Consider the following 27,998-nt stretch of genomic DNA (forward strand, 5'->3'; position numbering starts at 1 on the left):
TAAGTTGAATAATATATAATAAAGAAAATTGTATTATAATTTCAGCCAACAACTTAGCAGATTGGTACAAAAACAAGTTTTGTTACAATAATCACATTATAATTCTTGGTTGTATCTACGAAAATTTTCGATTTTCAAAGAAATCATCATCAGGTGAAAAATATAAATTAGATAAGTTGAACACAAGTGAATTATAAAAGTCCACACCTGTGGAGTAACGGTTAGCGCGTCTATCCGCGAAACCAGGTGGCCCGGGTTCGATTCCCAGTTGGGGCAAGTTACCTGGTTGAGTTTTTTTCCGGGGTTTTCCCTCAACCCAATATGAGCCAATGCTGGATAACTTTCGGTGTTGGACCCCGGACTCATTTCACCGGGATTATCACCTTCATCTCATTCAGACGCTAAATAACCTAAGATGTTGATAAAGCTTCGTAAAGTAACCCACTAAAGTAAAAAAATAAAATTATAAAATATAAAATACATACATCTATACTAATAATAAATCTGCAGCCAAAATTTTTCTGGTAATTTTCGATTTTCCAAAAATAATTGGTGTTAACATGTATAATTAACCATCCTGAAACCGAAAATCGCTTTTTTGACATTTTTGTTTGTATGTCTGTCTGTTTATCTGTCTGTCTGTCTGGATGTTTGTTACCTTTTCACGCGATAATGGCTGAACCGATTTATATGAAAATTGAAATATAAATTAAGTTCGTTATAACTTAGATTTTAGGCTATATGGCATTCAAAATACTTTATTCAAAAGGGAGGTTATAAGGGAGCTTGAATTAAATAAATCGAAATATCTCTCTTATTATTAATTTTTGTGAAAAATGTTGCACAACAAAAATTTCTTTAAAAATGATTTCCGATACGTTTCATTCCAAGCAAAATTTTGATGGGACCAAATTGCACCAAAAACGGATGTTCTCTGAACCAAATGATCATATTTTAATTATTTGCATGTAATAACAATTAAGAAATATGTTAAAGGAATTATCATTGCACTAAATGAGTGGTCTCTGGACCAAAATGATCGCATTTTAATTATTTAAATACAATTTAAATTAAGTGACATATTAAACGATTTATCCTTCTATCAAACACGAATGTTCCCTGGACCAGATGTCCTATTTTAATTACGTAATTACTTTATATTTATTTCTAACAAGTGCAGCGGAGCGCACGGGTAGAGCTAGTAATGAAATAAAACTGTGTAAAAACATTATCATATGTCAAATAATTAAAAACAACTTGTAAAATGATAAAATGCTTTCAAGAAGTGATGCATATGTATATGTCTTTTGGGTTGTTAATAATTACAAGAATATAAATGTAAGATATATGTATGTTAAAAGTTAAAGTTCAATGATACCATATTTTGATAGTAGTTGAAAACTGAAGTTCTATGGAATATTTTGTCACTCAGGTGAGTTTCATGAACGAGGTGTACTGAATCTGGTTTCACGATGAGGTAAATGTGTCGAGAGACTTGGTGCCTGTGTTGAAAAATAGGTAAAACCTGTAGCTTTTTTCTGCATTATTTCGTTTTGCTTACCTATTAAATACGTTGCCACAAAAAATTGTGCATTACTTTTCGATCCTCCCTCGTACATTTACGGAGCGCATTATGTTCTTCGTACTCGTTTTATTAAACGAGATTGTTATTCTGCATTCCTAACTAGCTGTTTTTGCGAAAGTGTGTGTTGTCGTTATTTCCAAGCTGAAGTTCAGTGCATGCAGATAACATTATAGAGCGTATTATGTTCTTCCTCTTCGCTACAACAGATCCCAGACATTGTTATGCCGCATTTGAAGTATTTTTTTACAGACATATGTGCTGCTGTTTACTTCCAAGTTGAAGTGCAGTACATCGAGATAACTATATTTATGAAGCGTATAAGGTTCTTCCTTTCCTCCTCTTCACTCTCTCTGATTTCGTGATCGTTGTTCCACATTTTGAAGTATTTTTACAAAACTGTCTGCTTATGTTGTTTTCAAGTTGAAGTACACCAGAAGAGCTACATACAATGTGAACCGTTAGTAATGTCATTAATTTCAGGGATTATTCTTTGAGGTACCTATTTCAAACAAAAAGTTTAATACGGTTTTACTCGTTTTTGCTTCCTTTTCACTTTATATGGAATATTTCATAGAGTTTTTCGGGAAAGCCATTTATTGAATTCTCAATATGCTCAGTCAATTTAAGAGAGGAATGTATTACAGAGATGGGTAAAAAAAGCTGGAACAGTTTAGTTGATTTATTTGTATTATGATAATAAGTGTTTGAAAGGATTTTAGTTTTGTCTTTTGAATGTTAAACAATTTGATCCGAACAAATGTAACTTTTCATTCTGCAAAGAAATTTCAGTCATTTGTAGCCTATATCCACTAGAGATTATGATAACCTGTGTTTTCGTTTATTGGTATTATTAAATTGGAATTTCTTATTTTAGTGGCTCAGGATAGTCAGTTTATTGGTTAAAACAAGGGAAATGGATGCTCAATATCGTCATTCAAGCCGCGATGACATGTTTATGGTGATTGGTGTAATTAAAAATGGTGGAACACAAGCTGCTGCAGCGAGGGTTTTGGATACTGGAAAAGACATAAGATTAAGAATGTGGAGTCGATATCGCGAATTTGGCAGTCCAGAAGAAGTTCACCCAGATGAACAGATAATTAGAACTGCCGTATAAGATAAATCTCTGTGCTAAGAGCCTTGAGAGAATGGACTTCAATTGCTAACATATTAAGAATGCGTTGCAGAACGTTGGGAATGTTGTTGTATTAACACAGACTGTTAGAAACAGATTGCATGAAAGAGATCTTAATGTCCGTCGCCCATTGAGGTGTCCAGCTACGCGACGTGGAAATCGAGAAGCTCGTGGGGTCAGCAACATGGTGATTGGACAATGATCAGTGGAGTCTGGTTTTCTTCACCGATAAATCGCTCTTCAGTCTACATCCATATTCGAGAAGAATATGCATATGGAGACGACTAAGTGCACCAGAGAGACTAAGATATGTACAGGGGTTCACAAATTCCAAAGAGGCTCCATCATGGTCTGGAGAGGAATAATGACACAATTTTAGTTCTCGGTTCACGTAGGTGTTCTTCTAGAATCTAGACCATACCTGCACAAACAGCGCTCGGAGCGGGAGAGCTGTGTTTACCGCTCGCCGAATCGGAGAGGAAGATACGTCAGAATGACATAGACTTGCTATAGATAGGGGAGAGTGAAACGACCACTCAGCTATCTAATGGAATGCAGTGCGTAAGTTATTCTCAGTAACTGTTTCACGTTGCGCTACCTACTCCTACAGTACAGTATGAAGGAATCTAAAAGACGAGAAAGTGGTGATCAGGCAAATTCTTTCAATGTTGCATGGGCTTATTTTTTCATAGTTGCTGAAGTAAATACTAGTGCTTTATCTGCCACAACATTTTGAAAGGTAGAAAGAAACGTAACATAATGCGCCATTACGAGTCCAAACATAAAGATACTAAAGATATTATTCTTCAACAATTTAAATATCTCCCTTCAGGGAAAAGGCCAGCTCAGTGTTGATATGTTGAATAAATTACAGGATTTCAATCGTAAACTTATACTTTTCGTAAGTCAGTTTCGGGAAGGTAATATGGCCTACTTTCGAACGATAGAACCTGCTCGTGATGAAGCCTTGTTAAACGATTATGTCCAAATATTAATTGAAATTGAAAATGAATTTAATTCCAGGTCCAAGATGTTGTCTTAAGGTTCACACCTGTGGAGTAACGGTTAGCGCGTCTAGCCGCGAAACCAGGTGGCCAGGGTTGGATTCCCAGTCGTGACAAGTTACCTAGTTGAGGTTTTTCCGGGGTTTTCCCTCAATCCAGTATGAGCAAACGCTGAGTAATTTTCGGACTCATTTCACCGACATTATCACCTTCTTCTCATTCAGACGCTAAATAACATAAGCTGTTGATATAGCGTCGTAAAATAACCTACTGAAAGTCTTGTCTTAATTGGAAAGAAATTTAAAGTTATCATAATAAATTCCTTCAACACCAGTTGAAACAATGTCATATAAGTTATAGGTGGGCCTGGTTGGCGCAGTTGGTATAGCGCTGGCCTTCTATGCCCGAGGTTACAGGTTCGATTCCGGGCCAGGTCGATTGCATTTAAGTGTTCTCATATAACCTCGGCAGTTGCGAGCGTCGATAAATAAAACATAACATTTAACGATTTACAGCTCGGACTTATTGATCTTCAATGTGGCCTAAGGGCTAAAGATCGTTTGAATAATACTACTACCCTGGTTGAGTTTTACAAGACTAAACATCAGCAATAATATCCACGACTACACAGGCTGGATGTGACAATGATTGCTATGTTTGCCTCAAGATTTATATTTGTGAGCAACTATTTTCTATAATCAACATTAATAAAGGCAGGCATCGAACATCTGTAACTGATGTTTCATTACGATCAGTAGACTACTGTTTTTTCAGCTGGCAACAGTACTGATAAATAAAAATATAAGAAAATGATATTGTGCATTTAAGTAGATATAAAATTTCTATTATTTCTGTAAAATAAATATTTCTGTATTAATTAATAAGTCCAAGATATGTATCAAATATGAATGAGGTCTCGCCCACCTCATTATATTTTGCTCGACTAGTATGACTAGTCAGTTTGATTTTATACCATTAAGTACGAGAAAAATTCGTACCGGCACCGGGAATCGAACCCAGGACCTCTCAGCTGTGCGCGCTGAGTGCTCTCTAACCAACTGAGCTATGCCGGGACCCGATTCACGACGCTATCATAATATTAATACTCGATCACAACGCGATAACACGCTAGAAATTCCACTTCACGCATCGTCTCTGTATTCCTCATCCTTCACTGTTGCTACCTCTCGTCACTAGAACTCTCTGCCGCCTGAAGTCAAGGGCTGCCGAACATTGAATTCTTTCAAATCCAAGTTAGAAAATTATCTTATGATGAGTTGCCAAACTAACTTACTATTATGACAAGTGTTGTATTGCATGTTTCCACGTATTCACATTTTTTTTATGTTCTAATGATACTCAACTTATCTTATATTTTTGTTTTCATATTTTCCGATAATGTTATATCTCTAATGTATAAGTTGAGCTATATATAATCTTAATTTTTCTTATTGTGTGTACTTAGAAATATTGTATTCACTGTATACTTTGTACTGCACTATTTTATTACTACTATTAGTATTATTATTATTATCATCATTATTACTATTCTTATTTATTATTATTATTATGAATAATTGTCTTTTTTTTGTATGCCTCATTTATTTTGACCTGCTGTTCACATATTATTATGCTTTTTCTTTCTTTCTGTATGTTATATATTATGTCTGATTTCTTCTTATTTGTTCTTATATTTCATTATTATTATTATCTTATTCAGTTTTGTGTGTAAAATTGTAGTGTAATTTGTAAATTTGTAGTGTTTTTGTAACGCAGTCTTTACTCCTGGTTGAGTGTTAGAGAAGGCCGTATGGCCTTAACTCTGCCAGGTTAAATAAATCATTATTATTATTATTATTATTATTATTATTATTATTATTATTATTATTATTATTATTAAAAACAAACTGACTAGTCATACTAGTCGAGCAAAATATAATGAGGTGGGCGAGACCTCATTCATATTTGATACATATATAATGTTAACAGTTTAAAGAAACTGTTGTTGAATATGGCCATAAAGTCATGTAATATGCGCTCCTGTACATATATGACGTGTATCGTCTCAAGTGCAGGCAGTAAGGCCGTAACACGATACTACGAGAGGAGTTCGGCCGGCGTCGTGAATCGGGTCCCGGCATAGCTCAGTTGGTTAGAGAGCACTCAGCGCGCACAGCTGAGAGGTCCTGGGTTCGATTCTCGGTGCCGGTACGAATTTTTCTCGTACTTAATGGTATAAGTCCAAGATAGTTTTGCGAACACTGAACGGGAATTCATTTCATGAACGTCGTAATAGTACTTCCTTTTGTGTATATTTTGTACGAGATCACCACTTCTTCCAGTCCACCCTATATAGAGCGCAGCTAATATCTGCATTCCGCTCATGAGCTGTGAGCTGGGTCGGAGAGCGCAAACCTTGTGCAGGCCTTTTCTAGACTATCAAATTCGCGTTATTATGACTTTTCCATATTCAGAGCCCTCACTGCTGCAGCTTATGTTCCATCATTTTCAATTACACCAATCGCCATAAACATGTCATCGCGGCTTAAATGAACGTTGAGCATCCATTTCTATTTTTTGAAAAGTTCTTTCATGTTTTACGCTGTTAAAGTTACCAAACTCCTCCATTACTAATAAAATGATTGTACTATCTGAGCCACTAAAATAAGAAATTCCAATGTAATAATGTCAATAACTAAGGAAGAGATTGGTGAAGTGCTTTGTATGGAGTGTGGCATTGCATGGGCTAGAAACATGGACATTAGAACGAAGTGAAGATAAACGAATAGAAGCATTTGAAATGTGGATATGAAGAAGAATGGAACGTGTGAAGTGGACAGACAGAATAAGAAATGAAGCTGTGTTGGAACGAATGGGTGAAGAAAGAATGATGTTGAAACTGATCAGGCTGGGTCACTGGCTGAGAAGAAACTGCCTTCTGAAGGATGCACTGGAAGGAATGGTGAATGGGGGAAGAGTTTGGGGCAGAAAAAGATATTATATGATAGACGACATCAAGATATATTGGTCATATGAAGAGTCAAAGAGAAAGGTAGAAAATAGGAAAGATAGGGAGAATATTGGGTTTGAAGTGATTTGGCAGAACACTGAATGAGTGAATGAATGAATGAATGAATGAATGTCAATAAATTAAAACACAGGTTACCATGGTCTCTAATAGATAGACAAATGAGTAACTCACTTATGTATAGCCAATGCTTATGATTTATTTGGGTGTACAAATAATTTTCTATAAAATGTCATCTGTTCCTTAGACAATTTTGATGTGTGTACTTAAAAATAATGTTTTTTTTTCTCAGTTGCTCTTTAACATGGACGCGAGACGTATTATTGTGGAATCCAGGCCACCACGTCACTCAATTGAGTGCGCTCCTTGTATAATGGTAGTTAACTTAATATAAAAAAATTTCAACATATATGTCGAAATTGGAGTCAGGCCACAAAGGGTAAAACTCTAGAAGAGGGGAATTCGATCCTGTGCTGTGGATTTAACTTCGGCGTAGCTCAGTGGAGAGCGCTTGGTACGTAGAACCAAGGATCCGGGTTCGATCCCCGGCGCCGGAGCGAATTATTCTCCCCTAATAACCATTGTTACCATAAGATATATTCTGTAGGACAAAAAAAAAATAATCTTTACATACAGTAAAAAAAGTAAGATTTTCCATCATAACCAATCTCTAAGTTTAAAGTAAAAGTCTTGGAAACGAAAGGATTCCTTGCCTAACAACACGAAATGACAGTTGCGCGTTTTGTTGCGTTAGCACATTATTGTAGAATAAATGGTAGATAAGATACCATGCAATAAGATACGAAATTGTGTTAATATTAAAACTGACATAAGAATTTCGCTGTTAAGTTCACTTTACATCCATTATTATCAGTTACAAATTTAATCTTAGACTATTAACACTGTTTCAACTGTATAGTTTTGAAGTTTCGGAACTGTGCTAATATTATAATAATAATAATAATAATAATAATAATAATAATAATAATAATAATAATAATTATTATTATTATTATTATTATTATTATTATTTAAGATTAGTCAATTTTCTTACATCATGTGTATGACACATTATTACCTATAGGCACCCCGCGTATATTAAAGAATTATTGCCTTATCGACTTTGTCAGTTGGGTTTATTAATGAGTATTTTATCTATAGGTTTTTCTGTTTTGGCTTTTTTCAGTTGCTGGGATAGAAATCTTGCAATGCAAAATCTAAAATTTGCAAGAAGAATATCGTTAAGATGAGTTTACATGTATTTCATTGCAACTGAAGCTTAAAGCCAATCCTATTAGTAATATTAACACATCATTGCTACCATAACGGATATATTCTGTAGGACCAAAAATTAATCTTTACGTAGATCAGGTATGCTCATTCTCTGACTCCCGATTACGTTCTGTAATCACAACCTTCGAATGTAGAGCGTGCTGTTTCCCGTTCGAAGCTCGACGGATGGCTGCAGAAGGCAGTTTAAGTACTTAGTAAACGCACGAACAGTGCGGGACAATAACACAGTCAAAACCTTCTGTAAGCAAACGATCATTCTTACAGTGTGGAAGGAAGACTATTTTTGTTGTACGTTCGGTGAAAATGGAAAGTGATTACTATATTGTAAGGTACTGTCAGAATACTACTGAGCAACATAAAACTACATTATAGGCTCTGCTACCCAGAACATGCGGAAGTGACAGAAAAGCTGTTTTCTGTAATATAACCTATTTTCATATACCAACGTTATTATTATTATTATTATTATTATTATTATTATTATTATTATTACTATTATTATTGTTATTGTGGTGATTTTATTCCAGCAGAAATAGATATTTTGATAAAATAATTTTTCAGGGGTGCAACGTGCACTACAGCTTCAAGAATTGAAAGCACTTCATGAAAGGCCAAACATTGAAGAGAGTCGAATAATTCAGAGTCTATGTTTTGGAGCAAGTTAGCCTATGTAGTATGTTGGGAATTAGCTAAGGCACTAAAACCCTTCACGGATGGTGAACATGTAAAGAGGATGTATGGTGCCTGAACAAAATATAGTTAATTATGTCTCTGTACTGCAACAGTTCAAATGTGAATTCACATAACATAGTTTAGTGATTTTAGACGTATGGAGAGTGATATTAGTATTTTTGTTAATCTTTTCATAAATTTAGTATAATCTGTGAGAGTGCAGTTCCAGGACGAGTTAATTGATTTACTAAGTAACGTAGAATTCAGAACTAAATGCAGAGAATATGACTTGACAAGCATAGAATTATTTAAAAAAATAAACAAAACTAAATATTACAAGATGAGCTTATTCGTTGCCACTATGTTAGCTACCTTCGCCTCGACATATGTGTGCGAACAATTATTTTCGAGAATGAAGGTTACTAAATCCAAACATAGGTCCCGATTAACAGATGAGCATCTTTAGCGCATTGCAGTAAATTCGTTGGAAATAGATTCCCGATTACTTGCAGAAGAGAATGCAGATGTTGAATAGACCGCAAAGTAGACTATATGGTAGAATATGAAAATGTTATTATCTATGATATTATTATATCATAACTATATTAAATATAATAAATAATGTAATAACTGAATATTGCGGTGTATACTCTTTCCTTTTTCAAATTCAGTTTATTAGCCGTATTTGTAAGAGTCTAAGAACTATGCTACGGTCGGTGCTGCAAAGTAGTTGCGGAGCCCAATCCGTACACAGTGTGTGTTATGCAGTGCAGCATCATCCGTGTAATCGGGGCTTTTTACAATTTTGAGCATACCTGACGTAGATTCTTCGTTCAACAGTGCATATACTGTGGAATCCCGGCCACCAACTCACTCAGTTGTGTACACTCCTTGTACAATGGCAGTTGACTTACTATCATGTCGAATTTGGAGTCGGGCCACAAAGGGGAAAAACACTAGAAGAGAGGGATTCGATCCCGTGCTGTGGATTAAACTTCGTTTTGGCTCAGTGGTTAGAGCACTTGGTACGTAGAAGTAAGGACCCGAGTTCGATCTCCGGCACCGGATGAGTTTTTCTCCTCTAATAATCATTATTAACAGTGTCTTTTAACCATTATGAGTTTGATTCAACATGAAATCACTCTTATGATTCAAGAACAATTCCATGTAGTAGTGAGAGCAGTAGAATAATCGACCTTAGAGATCGCACTCTTCGTTTCAACGCTCTCCATTATTGTTACCCAGTGACCGGAACCATAGATACAAATGCTGTGTTATTAATTATGCAGCCGCATTGCATTTTACGGGACAATAACGTGTAATTATGACATTAGAGACTATTAATCATACATCTCCCGTTACTATGGTTACATGCATAGCTTCCACCGAACAGATGGGGTCTTATTGTACAGGGTGATTCAATTTATAGTCTCCTAAATTTAAGGCGAGTTTCCTGTGCATAGTTGGTGCATCTGAAACATCAGAGTTTGCTTTCAAATTTGGAGTCCTTGGTTTAAATTTCTGCGATACCAAGTGGAATTTATAATGCGCAAAGACAATGCTTGAGTCAGGCTTATTCCACATAATTATGTCAGACTTATTTCTTACTTGTTTTGTGCCGTTTTAAGGGAAGCAATCTATAAAATGATTAAACATTTGGTTTTTATTTTTATGAAATTATAATCGAACTTACAGGATGATAGAGAGGGTTCGGAATTGAAGGAGTCTATGCGGATAACGTGAATAAGTTAGGAGAAAATCCACAAACGAATAGGGAAAATACGGGAATTTTACTTGAAGCAAGTAAAGAGATAGATTTGGAAATAAATCCCGAAAAGACAAATTATATGTTTATGTTTCGTGACCAGAATATTGTAGTGGGTTATTTTTTTTACGACGCTGTATCAACATCTTAGTTTGTTTAGCATCTGAATGAGATGAAGGTGATAATGCCGGTGAAATGCGTCCGGGGTCCAGCATCGAAAGTTACCCAGCATTTGCTCAAATTGGGTTGATGGGAAAACCCCGGAAAAAAACCTCAACCAGGTAACTTGTCCCGACCGGGATTCGAACCCGGGCCAGACGTGCTAACCGTTACTCCACAGGTGTGGACTCCCAGAATATTGTACTAAATGGAAATATAAAAATTGGAAACTTATCCTTTGAAGAGATAGAAAAATTCAAATATCTTGGAGCAACAGTAACAAATATAAATGACACTCGGGAGGAAATTAAACGCAGAATAAATATGGGAAATGCCTGTTATTATTCGGTTGAGAAGGTTTTATCATCATCTAGTCTGCTATCAAAAAACCTGAAAGTTAGAATTTATAAAACAGTTATATTACCGATTGTTCTGTATGTTGTGAAACTTGGACGCTCACTTTGAAAGAGGAACAGAGGTTAATGGAGCTTAGGAAAATATTTGGGGCTAAGAGGGATAAAGTTAGAGGAGAATGGAAGAAGTTACACGACGCAGAACTGCACGCATTGTATTCTTCATCTGACATAATTAGGAACATTAAATCCCGACGTTTGAGATGGGCAGAGTATGTAGCACGTGAATCAAGAAATGCATATAGAGTATTAGTAGGGAGGCCGGAGAGAAAAAAACATTAGAAGAGGTCGAGACATAGGTGGGAGGATAATATTAAAATGGATTTGAGGAAGGTGGGATATGATGGTAGAGACTGGATTAATCTTGCTCAGGATAGGGACCAATGGCGGGCTTATGTGTGGGCGGCAATGGACCTCCGGGTTCCGTAAAAGCCATAAGTAAGTAGATATAGTCGAACATTATTATTATTACTTACTTATTTACTTACTTACTGGCTTTTAAGGAAGCCGGAGGTTCATTGCCGCCCTCACATAAGCTCGCCATTGGTCCCTATCCTGAGCAAGATTAATGCAGTCTCTATCATCATATCCCACCTCCCTCAAATCCATTTTAATATTATCTTCCCATCTACGTCTCGGTCTCCCCAAAGGTATTATTATTATTATTATTATTATTATTATTATTATTATTATTATTATTATTATGTGATTATTCTTGTTAATGTCTGACTCTTAATATGGGGATTTAAAAACGTCTTGTGTTGCTTCGTAATGTGGCTGAAGGTTTCAGTGTCGACGGCGGCCCCTGGGAGGAAGGCAGCCATCAATCCGGGGTGGTGTAGTCTCGAGCTCCACAAAACAGATTCCCGTTTTCCTTCCGACTCGGGACTGCAATCTGCCCGCCCAACAAACTTAACTGACCAACATAAAGCTGCGGAAACCGGCTATAAAAACGCATCGAAATCTCCACCATTAAATAGTTCTTACGCTAGCAGTGAGCGAGTGAATAGTGGCGCTGCGGGATACATGCATGAACTGCCTAAGTCCATGTACACTACAAGCAGGAAGCTATTTTGGATCTGTTCAAGTATGGACAGGCGTGACTACTGTAGCTCGTTAAAAGTGATCTGTACAACGTAGATAAGTATGCTAGACCAGAATGGGCGTAAATATTAAACTATAGTGTTGTCTAGTGCATTGTAAATTTGTCTTTCACAGAGTTCGTACAACAATCTCCTGTTATTTAAAACATAAATACAACAGTGGCGTAACCGAATTGGATAAAATGATACTTTGCTGCAGAGAGAGAACGACAGCACTCTGTTACTTTCATTTCAAAACTTCCCAACCTAAATAACTATTTATTTCAATTAATTTAAATTAAATTAAAAATATGTAAATTTAGATACTGATGGGGAAGTTTGAAACCAGCGTTAATTCCTGTTCAGATCTCAACCTCCACCTCAAACCCCTTTGAAATTGAAAATGATACTTTGTTATTATGACAAATTTGGAAGTTTATTCAATTGTTCATACATCTCATTAATTTGTTCTCATACGTTTTTGTTTCTATCGTAGCCTGGCAACCTGGATTGTTAAGCCTACTATTGCTGATTAGAGTTGAAGAAGATAAAAAACTATCGTTGATTATACGTTATTTCAGGAATAAATTAAGGAATATTATGGTTATGAATTCTTTAAAAATTTCACAATCAGCATTCGCAATCTTCCATCTTCTTGATGGTAGCACCAGCGTATAGATAATTATACAGTATGGACACTTCGCGTCAGTACCTTTGATATAGCAGGACTGATTTCAATGATCTTCAAACAAGTTTGAGCGTGAGATTCTGCTTTCTCCCAGGAGTTGGCACTGACATCACACCAGCTAGCAGTCGACACAGAGAAAATATAACACATAGACTTAATACATCTGGGTATATTATGTACTCAAATAAAATAAATTGGACGGATGAAATAATAAATCCGCCATTAACTGTAATGTCTAGACTCTAGAGTTCCTTAATAATGAGAATTGAGACGTTGACCTCAATAACAATTAAAATATGTAATGATTTGATAGCGCTGAAAATGGAAAAACAAAACTCCTATGAGAAATAAAACCATATACCTATATTATATTGTATACAAATTAAACGATTTTGATACGTAATTTTATAATGTATTATATATTTTATAATATAATTTACTATATATAAAACATAGAAAAAATATTATTACAACTATTTTGCCACTGAGAAAGAAAAGCTGTTAACTTGAATTTATTTGAAGCAAAGCGTTACTGGATTATGCAATAAGGTAGGAGATGTTTGGATCCTGTGTCTCAACTGTATACTCAATTATTATCTTAGCGTGTCCTCGATTACACTAACCTCTAGCGCTTGAAAGTGGAACTAAACGCCGGCGCACAGAGAAAGAAAACAAGAAAATTCGCTCGGTGTCCATTCTATATAATCTCTATTCGCTGGTTGCCCCCTATTTTTTTCTACTGCAGTAGCAGCTCACCTTGTGTACTGTAATAGACGAAAGTACAAACAAGAGAACAATAATTATTTGTAATGCTGGTCCACTCATTAGCAGTGCCGAACTACGAAGTGCTACGCGCGCGATTAACATCAGTTCTGCCAAGTGCGTTGAAGTGAAAAAAAATCAGGTTATAATGTATCGGAAACAGAGCCGCAAGTTTTATGCGTTACTGATAGACTAATTTGCTCTGCATTGACAGTAAACATCCTGGAAGTAGCCGTCTTGTATGCGTTGAGAGTAAACATGTCGGTTGCTATAGTAACCATCGTATTCTATGGTTTGCTCCCCGCTGCGTTTACGACTGCTCTTATCAGCGCTGCATATTCATCGACATTGTGAACTTTCTCCCTTCACTCAAATTCACTCGTGAATTTTTTCAATTTATCTTGTTAACTGCTAATTTTTGCTCAATTGAGATTGTAACCTGGTTTGTTACGAATCGTTTAATACCGCTGCGAACGTTCTATGTTTTCCCATTCTCGAGTTACACTGCCTCGGCTGCAGCGCGATCTGCCAAATTCGTCCTTCCTCCCGCGTATCGCTAGATGATGTCATGCTCTCCAAATCAATAGCCTACATTAATCTTTCATCTGCCGATCGCCGTTTATTTCATTGAAATATGTTGTGCGGTTTAGAAATTGTAGACGGGACGAAAATGGCCTGAAAATGCGTCGGTTGAATTTCTGCGATAGAAGTCTATTATTGGACAGAACTTACAGATGTCTTCCTTTCTAAATAAATATTTAAAAATTTGCTTTAAATTGAGCTATGCTTGTTTTCTGTTCAATAGAGAATTTTGTAATAATATTTTAATTCATTTTAATTGATTGCATTTATTTGTGCTCATAACCGCTTCTACTTTCTTAGGATTTGAACAGCTACAGGTCGTAACTCGTTAAATCTTAATCATCAGATGTATCTGTATGTGACAATTCTGCTCAAATGACCTATAAAAGATAGGCCACAACAGGCTGAAACTAGTCAACAAGGTACCCTAACCTAGTATTTAACACGTGAAAACAATAAACTATATATTCTGAAGTGATATACTGTTAAAAGTTGTGTAATCAAGATGTATAGCAACTCTCCTCTCAGTTTAAGCTCCAGCTCTTAGTTTCCCTTTACTGGCCAACCCTCATGCACTGTGTCACAGATGTGTGACAGTGGCACAATGTCTAACACAGTAATGAGAATTCAATCCGGTATCGGAATTGGAATCCGGTGTGGATTTGTGGATAGAGCGTCAGCACGTAGAGCTGAAAACCTGGGTTCGAATCCCGATGAGAGAATTTTTCTCCGCTCCACCGACCCTTCATCATACGATAACGCAGAATTCCTGTAGGCTACGGAAATATCATATGTACTTCGGTACATCGCAATAATAAGATTAATCCAGTCTCTACAATCATATTCCACCTCCCTCAAATCCATTTTAATGTTATCCTCCCATCTACGTCTTGGCCTCCCCAAAGATCTTTTTACCTCTGGTCTCCCAATTAACACTCTATATACATTTCTGGATTCGCCCATATGTGCTATATGCCCTGCCCATCTCAAACGCCTGGATTTAATGTTCCTAATTATGTCAGGTGAAGAATAGTAGTTGATAAAGCGTCGTTAAATAACGAAGTAAAAAAAAGACGAGATTGAGTAATAACAACACACGAAATTAATAGCTACTAAACCGCGTCTGAATTTTTCCTCAGTCCTTCGGGTAAACGATGGGTCACTTTCGGCGTTTGGTTCTCGGATTTATTTTTCCGGCATTATTGTCTTCAGCATCACCATTAGGTCTGGCACAGTCTGGTGCTTACCAGACAGCAAACGATCGTTACAAACACTTAACGAAGAAGAAACTCCGACCAACCATTTTTAGATAATTACTGAACTGAAGCTGAAGCTAACCTGACGTTGTCTTCCCAGCTATTAAAAAATGAAAAGCTTTAGTAACTGATGCCGTTAATCATCCCACGCAAAGATTAAACCAAAGCTGACTTTACCTGATCTAACGTAATCTAACCTTTCACCATCTCTGCTTCAACAGTCCCACGCAAAAATTTCACTAAAGCTAACCTCACGTGTAATTGCATTGATGTTAATTTTAGTTCTTTATAAACGTTGGCCTCTTTGAAGGTATCATTGCTAGCGCTCTGTCGGTGGTACTGTGCTATCTAAAACCAATGACATTATAGAAGTTAGTACAGTAAAGGAGGCAAGACCTGCCCTATGACTTTATCATTTGCCATGGCTATATCACCAATGGGTATGAGGGGGAAAAGATAGATTTTAGCCTCAGATGAACTTCCGTGTAATATTAACCATCATGAAACAAACTCTCTTTCTGATAACTCATTCTATCCCCTCTGGCACAGCTCACATGTCAGTTACTTAATTACACGTGTTGCATTGTGAATCATATAAAGCTTAGAAAATAACTATTAATGATGTATAACCATTCGAAAATAGCATACAGAGTTTGCCATGAATGCGCTGAGTTCAGCTGAAATCTAATTTATTTAAACACCATGAAATCGAAGTTAATTCTTTTCTGCTAAATGTAACTGGTATTCAGAAACTAAATTCAAATTTTAATCTCAAAATTAAAACACAACACTCTTATTGTTCATGCCCTACAAGTAAGTGTAATTGTCCATATTTCGAAGAAACTTTACAAGATAAATATTTAGGTATTATCATTAATCAACATACAAGATGGTATAAACATATTGCTTATTTATGTAACAGGTTCAGTAAAACTATGTTTTATTAATATGTTATTCTGCAAAATTATCTACTGATTCATAGTAGAGGAATAATAATCGAGTAGGGGGAAAAGAACTGGCCACCCTACCCATTACCTCCTGACTTAGTTTCCTCACAAGCGATGCCTTATTGGTATCACGAGGTTCAAACCTGTCTCCGGACAGTTGACTAAACAACAATAGTAATATCGAATAATACTTCACTCCATAATTAGGTATGGTATAATTGGTTGAGAAAAAATTTCTAAATTACATTTTATTCTGTTGACTTTGCTCCAAAAAAGATTAAGTAAATTTTTTTTGCCAAAACCTGTTGATAGCTCCAATCATGGTTGGGAAAGTTACCTGGATGAGATTTTTCAGAGGATTTTTCTCAAGAGCAAATGGTGGGTAACTTTCAGCGCTGAACCCTGAACTCATTTCTTTGACATTATCAGTCGATAAAGCGTCGCAAAATAAACCACTTAAAAGAAAAAGATCCTGAGTCTTTTTTGTATGACTCTCTTCTACGATGAAATCAAAAATCTTAGCATGTTTGTTTTATAGAGGCGCTCCACATTATATTGACAATCAGGCATCTCGATCATTCATCTACTTGAAGAAAGAAATGTTTTTCTTTCCAGTCTATATCCTGGATAAAGGAACTTGCGCGCCTCCCCTCCAATGAGGATTGTTCGAATCCATATTATTAGAGCGATCGGAGTTTAGAAAATACCATTGAGTACATAGGCGTTTTCTTAGCGAACGTCTCCCTCTTCCTACTATAATTTAAATAAGTTATTTGCGTATTTTCTAAAGTATATAAATAACAGAAGTAAATCTGTTCTATTTATTCTGTTATTAGAAATACAAATAAAGTAACATATAGACCTAAGTCTACTTATAAGTAATATAAACCGTTTATATTTGAGGCAATACTTACAGTGCATTTAAATTTTACTGCTGTTTTAAATAAGTTAGAAAATATGTAAATAACGTATTTAGTTATGTTACAATGAGAGAGGGATGTCCGCTAGGAAGACGCCCCCGTCTCTCGTTGTATGTCCTGGGAGCTGAATGCCCCAAGTGGGCAGGGCTGTTCTAGTGTATATAATGTAAAGGGGCTGTCAGATACCGACTACTTTCAAAGGTCGACTGTCGTGTGTAGAATATGATCTTCCTTCAAATATTATTTTTGTAGAATATGATTTTTATTTTTAATATATCAATTTTCCTTCGTTATATTAATCATTCCTTTGACCCAGATTATCTTATTTAACACTAAATTGTAATTCCATAACTCTTAGAATTACATGTGTCTATACATAGCCTAGCAACATTTTGCTTTTAATATTATTATTATTATTATTATTATTATTATTATTATTATAACCACTGTAGGCGATGCCACAGTGAGGTTGAAACTTTGGCTCATGTCTTGGGTTCATGCCCATTTGACGAAACTCTTCGTAACAGCAGGCATCATAAGATCAGGTCTGTAATGGGAACATGCCTTAAGTTCAATAGCTACACTACCTATGAAGAAGTCCATGGAATAGCGGATACTGGAAGTCTTCGGCGTATTGATATTATAACATTTAAACCTGGAGAGACAAAAGGTTATATTCTGGATCCGACCATCAGATTCGAGACGCATCAGGATAAACCCGAGGAGGTTAATCTAGAGAAAAGGATAATTTATGAACCAACTATCCCTTATTACAAAACATCATATAAACTCAGGGATATAGAAGTCATCGGATTAATGATGGGCGTTAGTAGGACCAAAACAAAACAATTCGTGTCATTGTCATAAATTTGGAGTCCCAACAACAACAATTAAGAAAATTTCTATGATAGCTTTAAAGAGTTCTATGCAGATTTTACGGCGACACTTGTATTTCAATTCAAATTGAATTTTTTCATTCTATTTTTATCTGTATTTTTTATTTTAATGTAAATTTTCATTATGTGAAATATTATCTACTGTAAATTCTAGTTTATTGTAAACAAATTTCTTGTAAGACTTTCTAATGCCCTCTTAAATGTTACTGTTTAACATTCTTTGTCTTTGGTAACCTCACCAAGTTCAGGAAGATTAAATATTAAAATTAAAAAAATATTATTATTATTATTATTATTATTATTATTATTATTATTATTATTCCATTGTTTTCTGTATTGCTGTTATTTGTAATAACTCTGCCAGTAAAAATAAATCAATTAAATAAATGAATAACTAATTGAAATTGTAGGAAAGATCATCGTAATATCAGTCTTATAACTGGAATACATTGTGAACAGCCTGCCGGATCTAGTTCGGAAACATGAATAGAATGCCAATTACATCACAAACAAGACGCAAAAGTTTCCTACTAGTACCTGTGTCGCGCTCGAAACATGACGTCACGTCAATATAGTGTATAGAGTATGAACAACAACTAACTATATCTCCGTACGCCCTGGCACACAAGACGGTACTAATCATAATACTTCTTACTATTGTTTTAAATATGTTTGTCTTTGTTTCATTTGTAATCTGTTTTTCCCAAAGAAAACCATTGAATTTATATAGGCCTATTGTTAACTTTTAAATTAAATGAAACACAGAAAAAAAAAAAGAAAAAAGTTGTAGAAAGCTTTGGTAAATGCTTGACCAGAATATGGAAGTTTGTCACAAAACATGACTATGTTTAATATAATGACGTTAATGATGTGATCTTTAAGTTTATGATGATGATGTTGACAAAGACGGATGTAATCACGCTGAAATGACAGTGGCGGTGATAGTGAAATGATATGAATGAAACTGAGACCTAGTTTAATGTTTATGGATGTGCCGAATGCATAAAAGTTCGGTCTACGTTCTTCTGAACAGTTGTATCGATTGTAAAATGGTGGTTATTGTTCCAACACGTGGTGGAATTCTCGTATATTTGGCAAAATTTTTGTCTCTATCATCCAGTTACAACCACTGTAATTGCACCCATATGTTTCGGTCGTTTCCATGGCGATAAAAGTAATGGCTTTCCACACAGTTATAACAACAGACTGTCGCCACTCGTACATACCTGCCGTTGCTGGGCAGCGGGAACCCGTCTAGAGTCCAGGCGATTTGCGGCGTGGGGTTACCGGCTGAGCTACACTTGAGGGACACGGCTGGACCAGGCTGCAGCGTCTGCTCGATGAAGCTGTATAGCAGCACGGGTGGTGCGTCTGAAACGAAAGAGTATAACGATAAGTAAGGCTGGCTTTTTATGACTTTGCATTTCTTAGTGATAAACTGAAAACATAGCTGATTTAGTAATTATGGTTATATTTTATGAAATCTTGAGTCTTCTAGAATGTAATAATTAGGGTTAGGATTCTTAGGTAAATAAATATCTTATTTGCACTGTAATAGAAACTCGTAATTGTGTTTCAAGTTTCGAATAAGATCATCTAAGTAATTATTTTACATTTTATTTTACATAAAACACATATTTTATTTTTTTTATCTAAATGCATATGTTCAAATATTCGCAACAATACATAAAAATTAAGTTTTCATCAAATACTTTTCGACAAAAAGCCTTATTTGAGATTAATCATCACCCGAATATTCAGTGCAGTTGCTAAGACATGACAGCTGGCAACTGTTTCTCGGAATTGCCTACTGTATCTGTGGACCTGTGGAACTGCAGTCTGCTCTCTCACCCCAAGTGATAAGAACTATCACCACTAAAAAAATTATATTGCAACTAACACACACAAGCATTGTTGTGTCATTTAGGAGTGTCTTGAAAGTTATCATAACGCTGATTCAGGAAGCAATTATAATTTCATAAACATCAGCTGCTTCTGTTTTCGTTTCCAATCATAAATGAGGAGAGGATCTCGGAAGCGTGAACATATTCGAAGTCAACAATCAAGAAGCAAGAAAATTATGAAGTACACTGATTCAGATCTAGATCCACTACCCATGCAATCATAATTCGAAAAGTTTTAAGTGCAGTTTGGTAACAAAATATGCCGATTTAATGAAAAATCGTCCTACATTTATCAGATATATGATAAAGTAACACAGGATAGGACACTAGTCCGCTTTCTTGGTGTGTGCGAACCGCAGCGTCGACGTGTTAGTCTACATGCCGCAAGGAAAAACACACAGAAAAAGGTTAGTGTGAAGTATTTTGTACAAACTGTTGCGGATGGCAATGTGCCTGTTTGTCAAAATTTCTTTTCTTATGGCATGAATCTATTGAAATCAAGAATCTTGAGAGTAGCGAAACTTCTTATTGAAAAGGACAGTCCTGTTGAAAAACGCAAGGAGACAGAAAATCAAGAAGAATAATTTTGTGTTTAAAACCTGTTAAAATGTTCCATTTTATTATTTGATAATTATTTTATTTTCAAATTTTTCATTAAAGTATTAACTTTTCAAATACTAAACAGCTGCTTTCATGCTTTTCTAATTTTTTTTCAGAACTTAATAGGCCTATTTCCATCCATTTTTCGACCTTTTTTTTTCAAAAGTTAATAACTCCACTCATTTTTCAAAACTTAATATCTCAAATATTTTTTTATAATTAAAGAACAATGAAAAAAGGTGCCTAATCAAAACTTTGGAAATAATGAACATTTTAACAATGAATACAGTTTTTTGTTCCTCCTGTGAAATTTAAAAAACTGGAGATATTAACTTTTGAAAAAAAAAAAAAAACTCCTCAGTTCGCCTCTCATAGTGCACCCAATGCAACATCTACGGCGGCATAAGGAACTACGACTACGACGCATCGTTCACAGATGGGACGCTTGGGTGATGTGCCTGTTATTTGATGAACAAGATGTTCGCTGATAATACAGTAGACAAACTGAGGCGGTCAGAAGGAAAGGGGTGTAAGTGCACTTAAGTTATTTTCGAGAAAATATTATTAAAAGTTACTAAGCATTCGTAAATTCCGTGAAGTTTTAATTTTAAATGTTAATGTGCGATTTGGTTATAAGGTATATCCCTTTACCACTTAAATTTTAAATGCTTTAGTTAACACTGGATTCATTTAAATAGTTTTTTTTAGAAATGTCACTTACATCCCTTTGCTTCTAACAGCCTCAATCAAGAATTTAAAATGCCGAGTAGGCCTACATGTCGGTAGATGACAGAAAATTGGAAAATTAATTTTTCAATAATGGGCCATTCTCAGCAGACAGTTGCGATATGACCTCGCAGGTAAATTGACTATAAATAAATCTACAAATCATTATACATGCAATCCCAGCATTATGAACAGATTGCTACGGAGGTAAACATACTGCATAATGTACTCTTTATAGCACGCGTGCTATGAAGGTTCCCTAGCAACGTAGGAATGATATGACGTAGTACACAAGAAGTTCACTGAAACAGAAAAAAAAAAAAACATTAATGTTTACAATTCTGTGACTTTTGTCGATGAATACTACAGTTTTTTTAATCATCGAAAGAGAAACCTATTTTGCAGGCGTTTGTATTACAAATTTTTGTGGGCCCCTTGCACGATCCACCAAATGCCCGTTGTCCCACTAGTGGGTCGGGACCCATAGGTTGAGGATCGCTGATTTAGATTAAGAAACTTCATATTTTGCCTGTCTTTAATCACCAGCGATAGACAACTACCACGTTCACCACTTTCATTTCATTTCATTTATTATATTCCATAGATCTTACATTAGCAATGAAGCTTTAAGATGTGGAACAAGTCGAAATTTTACAAGATTACAATTACAATTTTTGCCATATTTTTGTACACTTTTTACAATTTCAGAATTTTGCAATTTTCTACAATTTTTACAACATTTTGGCGAGATGTAGTGAGATGAGGTGAGGCCCGAGGATTTGCCAAAACATTACCTGGCATTTGGGGAAAACCTCGGAAAAATCCAACCAAATAATCAAATATATTTTGGTGTACCGAAGTACATATTATATTTCCATGCAGATATTCTGCGTCATCATATGATGAAAGAGTGATGGAACGGAGAAAAATTCTCTCCGGCGCCGGGATTTGAACCCGGGTTTTCAGCTCTACGTGCTGATGCTTTTATCCACTAAGCCACGCCGGATACAACCCCGACGCCGTTAGAATCGTCTCAGATTAAGCTCCATCTCTTGGGTTCCCTCTTTCATCATATGATGACGCAGAATATCTGCATGGAAATATCATATGTACTTCGGTACATCAAAATATATATGATATGCGTAATAAATCACTTTGTGATTTAAGACGGCGCCCATACCGTCGGATCCCGGCCAACCAGTCACTCATTCGAGTGCACCTCAACACATGTATGGACTTCGGTCCTGCGTTCATAGACATCTATGACGTAGTGGAGAGGGCGACCACTAGAGGGAACTCAAGAGATGGAGCTTAATCTGAGACGATTCTAACCGGCGTCGGGGTTGTATCCGGCGTGGCTTAGTGGATAAAAGCATCAGCACGTAGAGCTGAAAACCCGGGTTCAAATCCCGGCGCCGGAGAGAATTTTTCTCCGTTCCATCACTCTTTCATCAAATAATCAAACCAAAGGGGGTGAAATGAAGTGAGGCCAAGGACTTGCCACAGATCATCCGGCATCAGTCCCACGGCTGAGGAAAACCTCGGAAGAAACCAATCAATGAGACCAAACGGAGGATCCAACCCAAGCCCGAGCGCAGCTCCGGATCAGCAGGCCAGCGAGTCTGCCGACTGAGCTACATCGATGGCTCTACTAAACATATACAATACATAGCCAATAAGATTATTAAATTTACAAACGCAAACGATTATTCACTGTATCATCAATCATCACTATCAGAACCACTGTGTTCATCGCAAATACGACCGGAATCAACACGATATTAATATTATTAACAGTACAGTAATCAACACTATCATCGCAATTATCACATTTATGCATGGCATCATTGCCGTAGAAATCAACAATGTCATCAGCGTTAGCACTATTATCATTAACAATGTCATACAGTCTCCAAGACCATAAGAATGAAACCCACCATGACCATTGACACTACCACCATAATATGTCCACTATAATCGCTGTCAACACAACAACCATATACTGTAATTATATCGATGCTTTCCACCCAAGCTAATTCTTTCTCAAAATAAGCTTAGTTGTTATTGGAGGCATTAAACAAACGAGTATCGTTTTAAGCAATTATTAGTAAATATAAATCACTATGGAAACGAAAATGCAGATTGTAATAGGGTATAAAAATATGAGCTCCCCATAAAAGTAGCATTTCGATTTGTTCAGGGAACGACGTAATGGTGCTTGCTAAATGTGTCGAGTTATTAATGATGCGCGGATTTAAAAGCGGTATCTGAAGATCCTCCGTGTTACGAGTTGTGCAGACCATGTCCATATATCAATATTACGTGTTCCGATAATGCTTTTTATTGCCGTTCTAATATTAAAATGGATTTAGGAGACAAATGTCTATTTCGGCTCGATGCATTTTTTGAATACGTAGATAGGTGCAGTGTAGTTTATTATTCCTGCAACAATTGATTTAGAGTCGAAACAATAATTTTACATGCACTATAACATTATCTTGAATACATGTCAGCTCTAGAATAGTGGGCTATTTGACATACCTATACGTGTGTAGTTTTTCTGTTTTTTGTCACTTTGTGGAAATTTAAAAACTGAGCATTTTCGTGAGATACGAGTATAAAGGGTGTCCCAACAAGAACTCCGGATTTAATGTGAATAAATGCCACAAAAACAGGTAACAGAACAGGTAATAGTGTCGCCAAACTAATAAAACATTGTTGGGACATGCGTGATTTTCTTGATGTTGGGTTGTCGGAAATGTTTTCTTACATTTATTAATGTTCTTAAATCCGACATTCATGTTGGGACACTCTTTATTATGTTTATTGCCATCAAATTTTATACATTTCATACATCATTCGTTAATGGTGGTCCTGTTACATCCCTGCTTTCCAGGAACCCACATTAACTACATATTTACTACTGTCTAATAATTTTGAAGCGAACCCGGCCATCTTTGAGATAGGCTGATGGTCTAGACCACGCAGCCACCTCAAAAATAACTAAAAACTAAGGGCCGTATGCATAGTCAACCCCAAGCCATTCTCAAGACTTTCCCAAGACCAGAAATATTAAGACCTGTCTCTAGTTTTCGTATGCACAGTCGCGTACTCCGTTCTGTCTGGATCTTGAGACAATCCTGCAATTATGCTGAAAATATTCGTTTTGAGGGCGAATGTTTCATGTGGTCATTGTTGATCACGTGATCAGTGTTCACGAATTACCACTGTTTACGTTCGCACATTGTTTAATGTTATTAAAATACATATACCCAACTTGTAACAAGCTAATTTGGCTATTACGACCTAACACAGGAGGATAAAGTTTCGTATCTTGCCTAGAGTCGACGACATCTCGGAAGGCGATTTTGTGCTAGAGTTTGCGCGGAGAGAAACAGATAGAGTGAGTGAGAGAGCGTGCGACATTGCCATATCGTACTTCACGCGGACATGCAGTACAAATAAAGTTGGAGAGAATTTGAATTCTCAAAAAATTATAATGCTCTTCGCTGTTGATTACTGTAAGCATGACACCAAACAAACCCTGTTTTCTTCACTAACAATTCTTTGCACGGTTCGCACACGTAGGCCTACACCACATACTTCTGCAGTCGTTTCTTGCGCGTTGGCAACGTTGCAGCCAGCACCATGATGACTGGCAGCGTTCTGCTCGTCAACGTTTTTTAAATTATTATATACTTTAAACATTATTTCCCGCGTTTGCCTGTGCAGTACTCGTCTTTTTACAGTATCTTCTTCCATTTATTTATCTTACACACATGGTATATGTTAGTTTTACTTATTCAGTGTATTGAAACACTCGCACGTGAACAAACGCACTCGGAAATCATTTGTTACTGATTCCGATTGGTTCTACAATACAAGCTTGTGACGTCACATGCCAGAAATGCTACGGCGCATAAAGCAGCAGACCGCCTTCCGAGCTTCCGTCAACTCTAAATTGTGATAAGTTTTAAGTTATACTCTCTTGAAAGTCTCTTCTTGCATACAATTTAGGGAAGTCAGGAATTGCAGAATTCTTGGAATAGAAAGTCCACGACCCGTTCTTGGTTCTTCCATCGGAAACAATACAAATAAAAATGTCATTAAAATAGTGTCTTTTGTGAATATGTAGTTTTATAAAACCGCTCGTTATTGTAAAATTCTAGTGGATTTTCATTCTCTCACAAATATCTTCCTTACAAAGTGGTTCATATTCAATGTCTTCCTTTCCAATAAAATCAAGAAACTAGATGAAATCGTCATTTAAATTAGTCGCCATTTTTTCTCATAGCCGACTGGGATCGTATCAAGACCGCTCATTGGCAGTCTCAGCCCAGTCTCAATAACATCCTGGGATAGTCTCAAGCGCGTCTCAAAAACTTGAATGCATACGGTTTCTGTGGCGTTTTCTCAAGACAATCTGAAGAATGGTATCAAACGAGACTGTGCATACGGGCCTAAGTGATGGCCAAAAGATTTATTTCCATAATAGTCCATGTGCTATTTCAAATCATTGGGGCAAAATACAGTAGTAGGCCTACTTGAAAATAGAAAAGTCTACCGTAGTAAAAGAATACCATTACAATCAACAACACAGTAACCACAGTTACCAATATTAGAATCACGAAAATCATTATCAGTGTGTGTAGGAAGAATACCACAATCGATGCAGGCATATTAATACAAGATCACTATCAATGCAATCGATGAATATTAGGACAATCATCCCTATGCTTCGTATCAGTACCACGATCACTATAATCTTCACGGACTGCTGTAGATCTTCTGGTGCATATCGTCGATGCGTCTCCAAAATGCACTATGCGTTTTAAAAAGATTTTGCAGGGGCAAGAAAAAATCATTGTCACTTTTTATTCCCTTGATTTTCAAATATACTTTCATTACATGATTAATGAAGAAATTATACCGAAAGTAGCTTTGAAGATTAAAAGGGAATTAAAAGTGATAATGCTTTCTTCTTTCTCCTACAAAATCTTTTTAAAACACGTACGACGAAGTGAAGAGAAGCGAATAGAAGCATTTGAAATGTGAATATGGAGAAGGATGGAGCGTGTGAAATGGACAGAGTAAGAAATGAAGCTGTGTTGGAAAGAGTAGATGGAGAAAGAATGATGCTGAAACTGATCAGGAAGAGGAAAAGGAATTGGCTTAGAAACTGGCTACTGAAGGATGAACTGGAAGGAATGATGAACGCGAGAAGAGTTCGCGTCAGAAGATGATATCAGAAGATAGACGACATTAAGATATATGGATCATATGCGGAGACAAAGAGAAAGACAGAGAATAGGAATGACTGGAGAATGCTGGTTTTGCAGTAAAATACCTGCCCTTGAGCAGAACACTATAGCAGATTTTGGAGGCGCAGCGATATCTAACTGTTGCCTTTACTACGAGTATACTGCAGGTCGTTCTCTGTCGTCTTTCGTTCCGTATGTAATTTTCAACAAGTTCGAATGTTTTATATGCTATAGAAGTGTATATACAAATGTATCTCGCTGAAAATTAAATTGCACGATCAATCGGCATGTTTTAACTTCTGTGAAGACTTAATTTTCAACTCATAAATTATTAGTAAATCAAAGGAATACAGCAGCATTAGTAGTAACGTCAAGTGTTATTTAAATGATACAATATCGAAACGCTAGCACTCTTCAAGTTTTTCCTGAGTGAGCGCTGTTCTCTCTCGTCACTTAGCAACTGATCTTGTAGCTTTGCAAAATGCAGACAAAAACAAGCAACGATCACATTTTCTTCACATACTTGAAATAAACTCTGCGAAACTACCCGACAATTTCACAACCTACCGACTGCCGTGAAAGCTTTTTAAATCCTTTCTAAAACGAATTTTTTGTACTGAATTTTCCAAGCAGCTACGTTTGACCAAGTTCGTAGGCTTACGTGTTTTTGCACTTAAAACCCAAATATCGACTTACGTGCGCGGTAATAGAAGTCCTTTCCTCCAACATACAAATCCCTACAGAAAGAAAAGAGAGAACAGAACTTTCAACACGAATATGCAGAGAATTTGGATGTGATCATAAAGCTGTCATAACTAGACTTGCATTTGTTTCCCCGAACAGAGTCGCTATGGTAACGATATCGTTCAGTTATCCGTTACTAATGACGTCTCTAATCGGATGGTGAGCGGTCTAACACTCCGCTGAGCAGCGAGCCTGCTTCCATCATCTGATTTCCTCTCCGATGCCTTTTCTGCAGCTTTTCCGGGTCTTTTCCGTATGTCTACTCCATTTCTATTCTCGGCTGTGCTATCGAACTCAGTGGTACAGTACGTGCTCCAAAATGTACTGTGCGCTGTTCACGGGGAAGTCCCTGCATGGATTTCACCTTCAAAGCACGTGAGGAGAATTTAAAGTGTGAGAGACATCTTACTGTAAGACGTTACTGTAAATACTACAAGTTCATCTGAATACAGGATTTCATACTCAAATAGCTAACAAGTTAAAGGAGAGAAAAGGTCGATTTTTTCTGCCTCAGTAGAAACATTACCACATTTTCGCCGACATCTTTAATCTTCTCTGGTGGCAAAAAAGTTGTTT

The 27,998-nt window shown here is 36.3% G+C and overlaps 1 protein-coding gene across 5 annotated transcripts in view; it reads right to left on the reverse strand.

Annotated features, from left to right (window-relative positions):
* The window catches only part of Dscam2 (Down syndrome cell adhesion molecule 2), an 828,417-nt gene that overhangs the window by 283,176 nt on the left and 517,243 nt on the right, over positions 1-27,998 (reverse strand). For all 5 annotated transcript variants that reach the window (XM_069845581.1, XM_069845583.1, XM_069845584.1 and 2 more), the window contains exon 6: positions 19,414-19,558. In XM_069845581.1, the coding sequence (XP_069701682.1) occupies positions 19,414-19,558 (145 nt within the window). The remainder of the gene's footprint in view (positions 1-19,413; positions 19,559-27,998) is intronic.

The sequence above is a fragment of the Periplaneta americana genome, chromosome 14 (assembly GCF_040183065.1).
Source record: "Periplaneta americana isolate PAMFEO1 chromosome 14, P.americana_PAMFEO1_priV1, whole genome shotgun sequence".
Lineage (NCBI taxonomy): Eukaryota > Metazoa > Arthropoda > Insecta > Blattodea > Blattidae > Periplaneta > Periplaneta americana.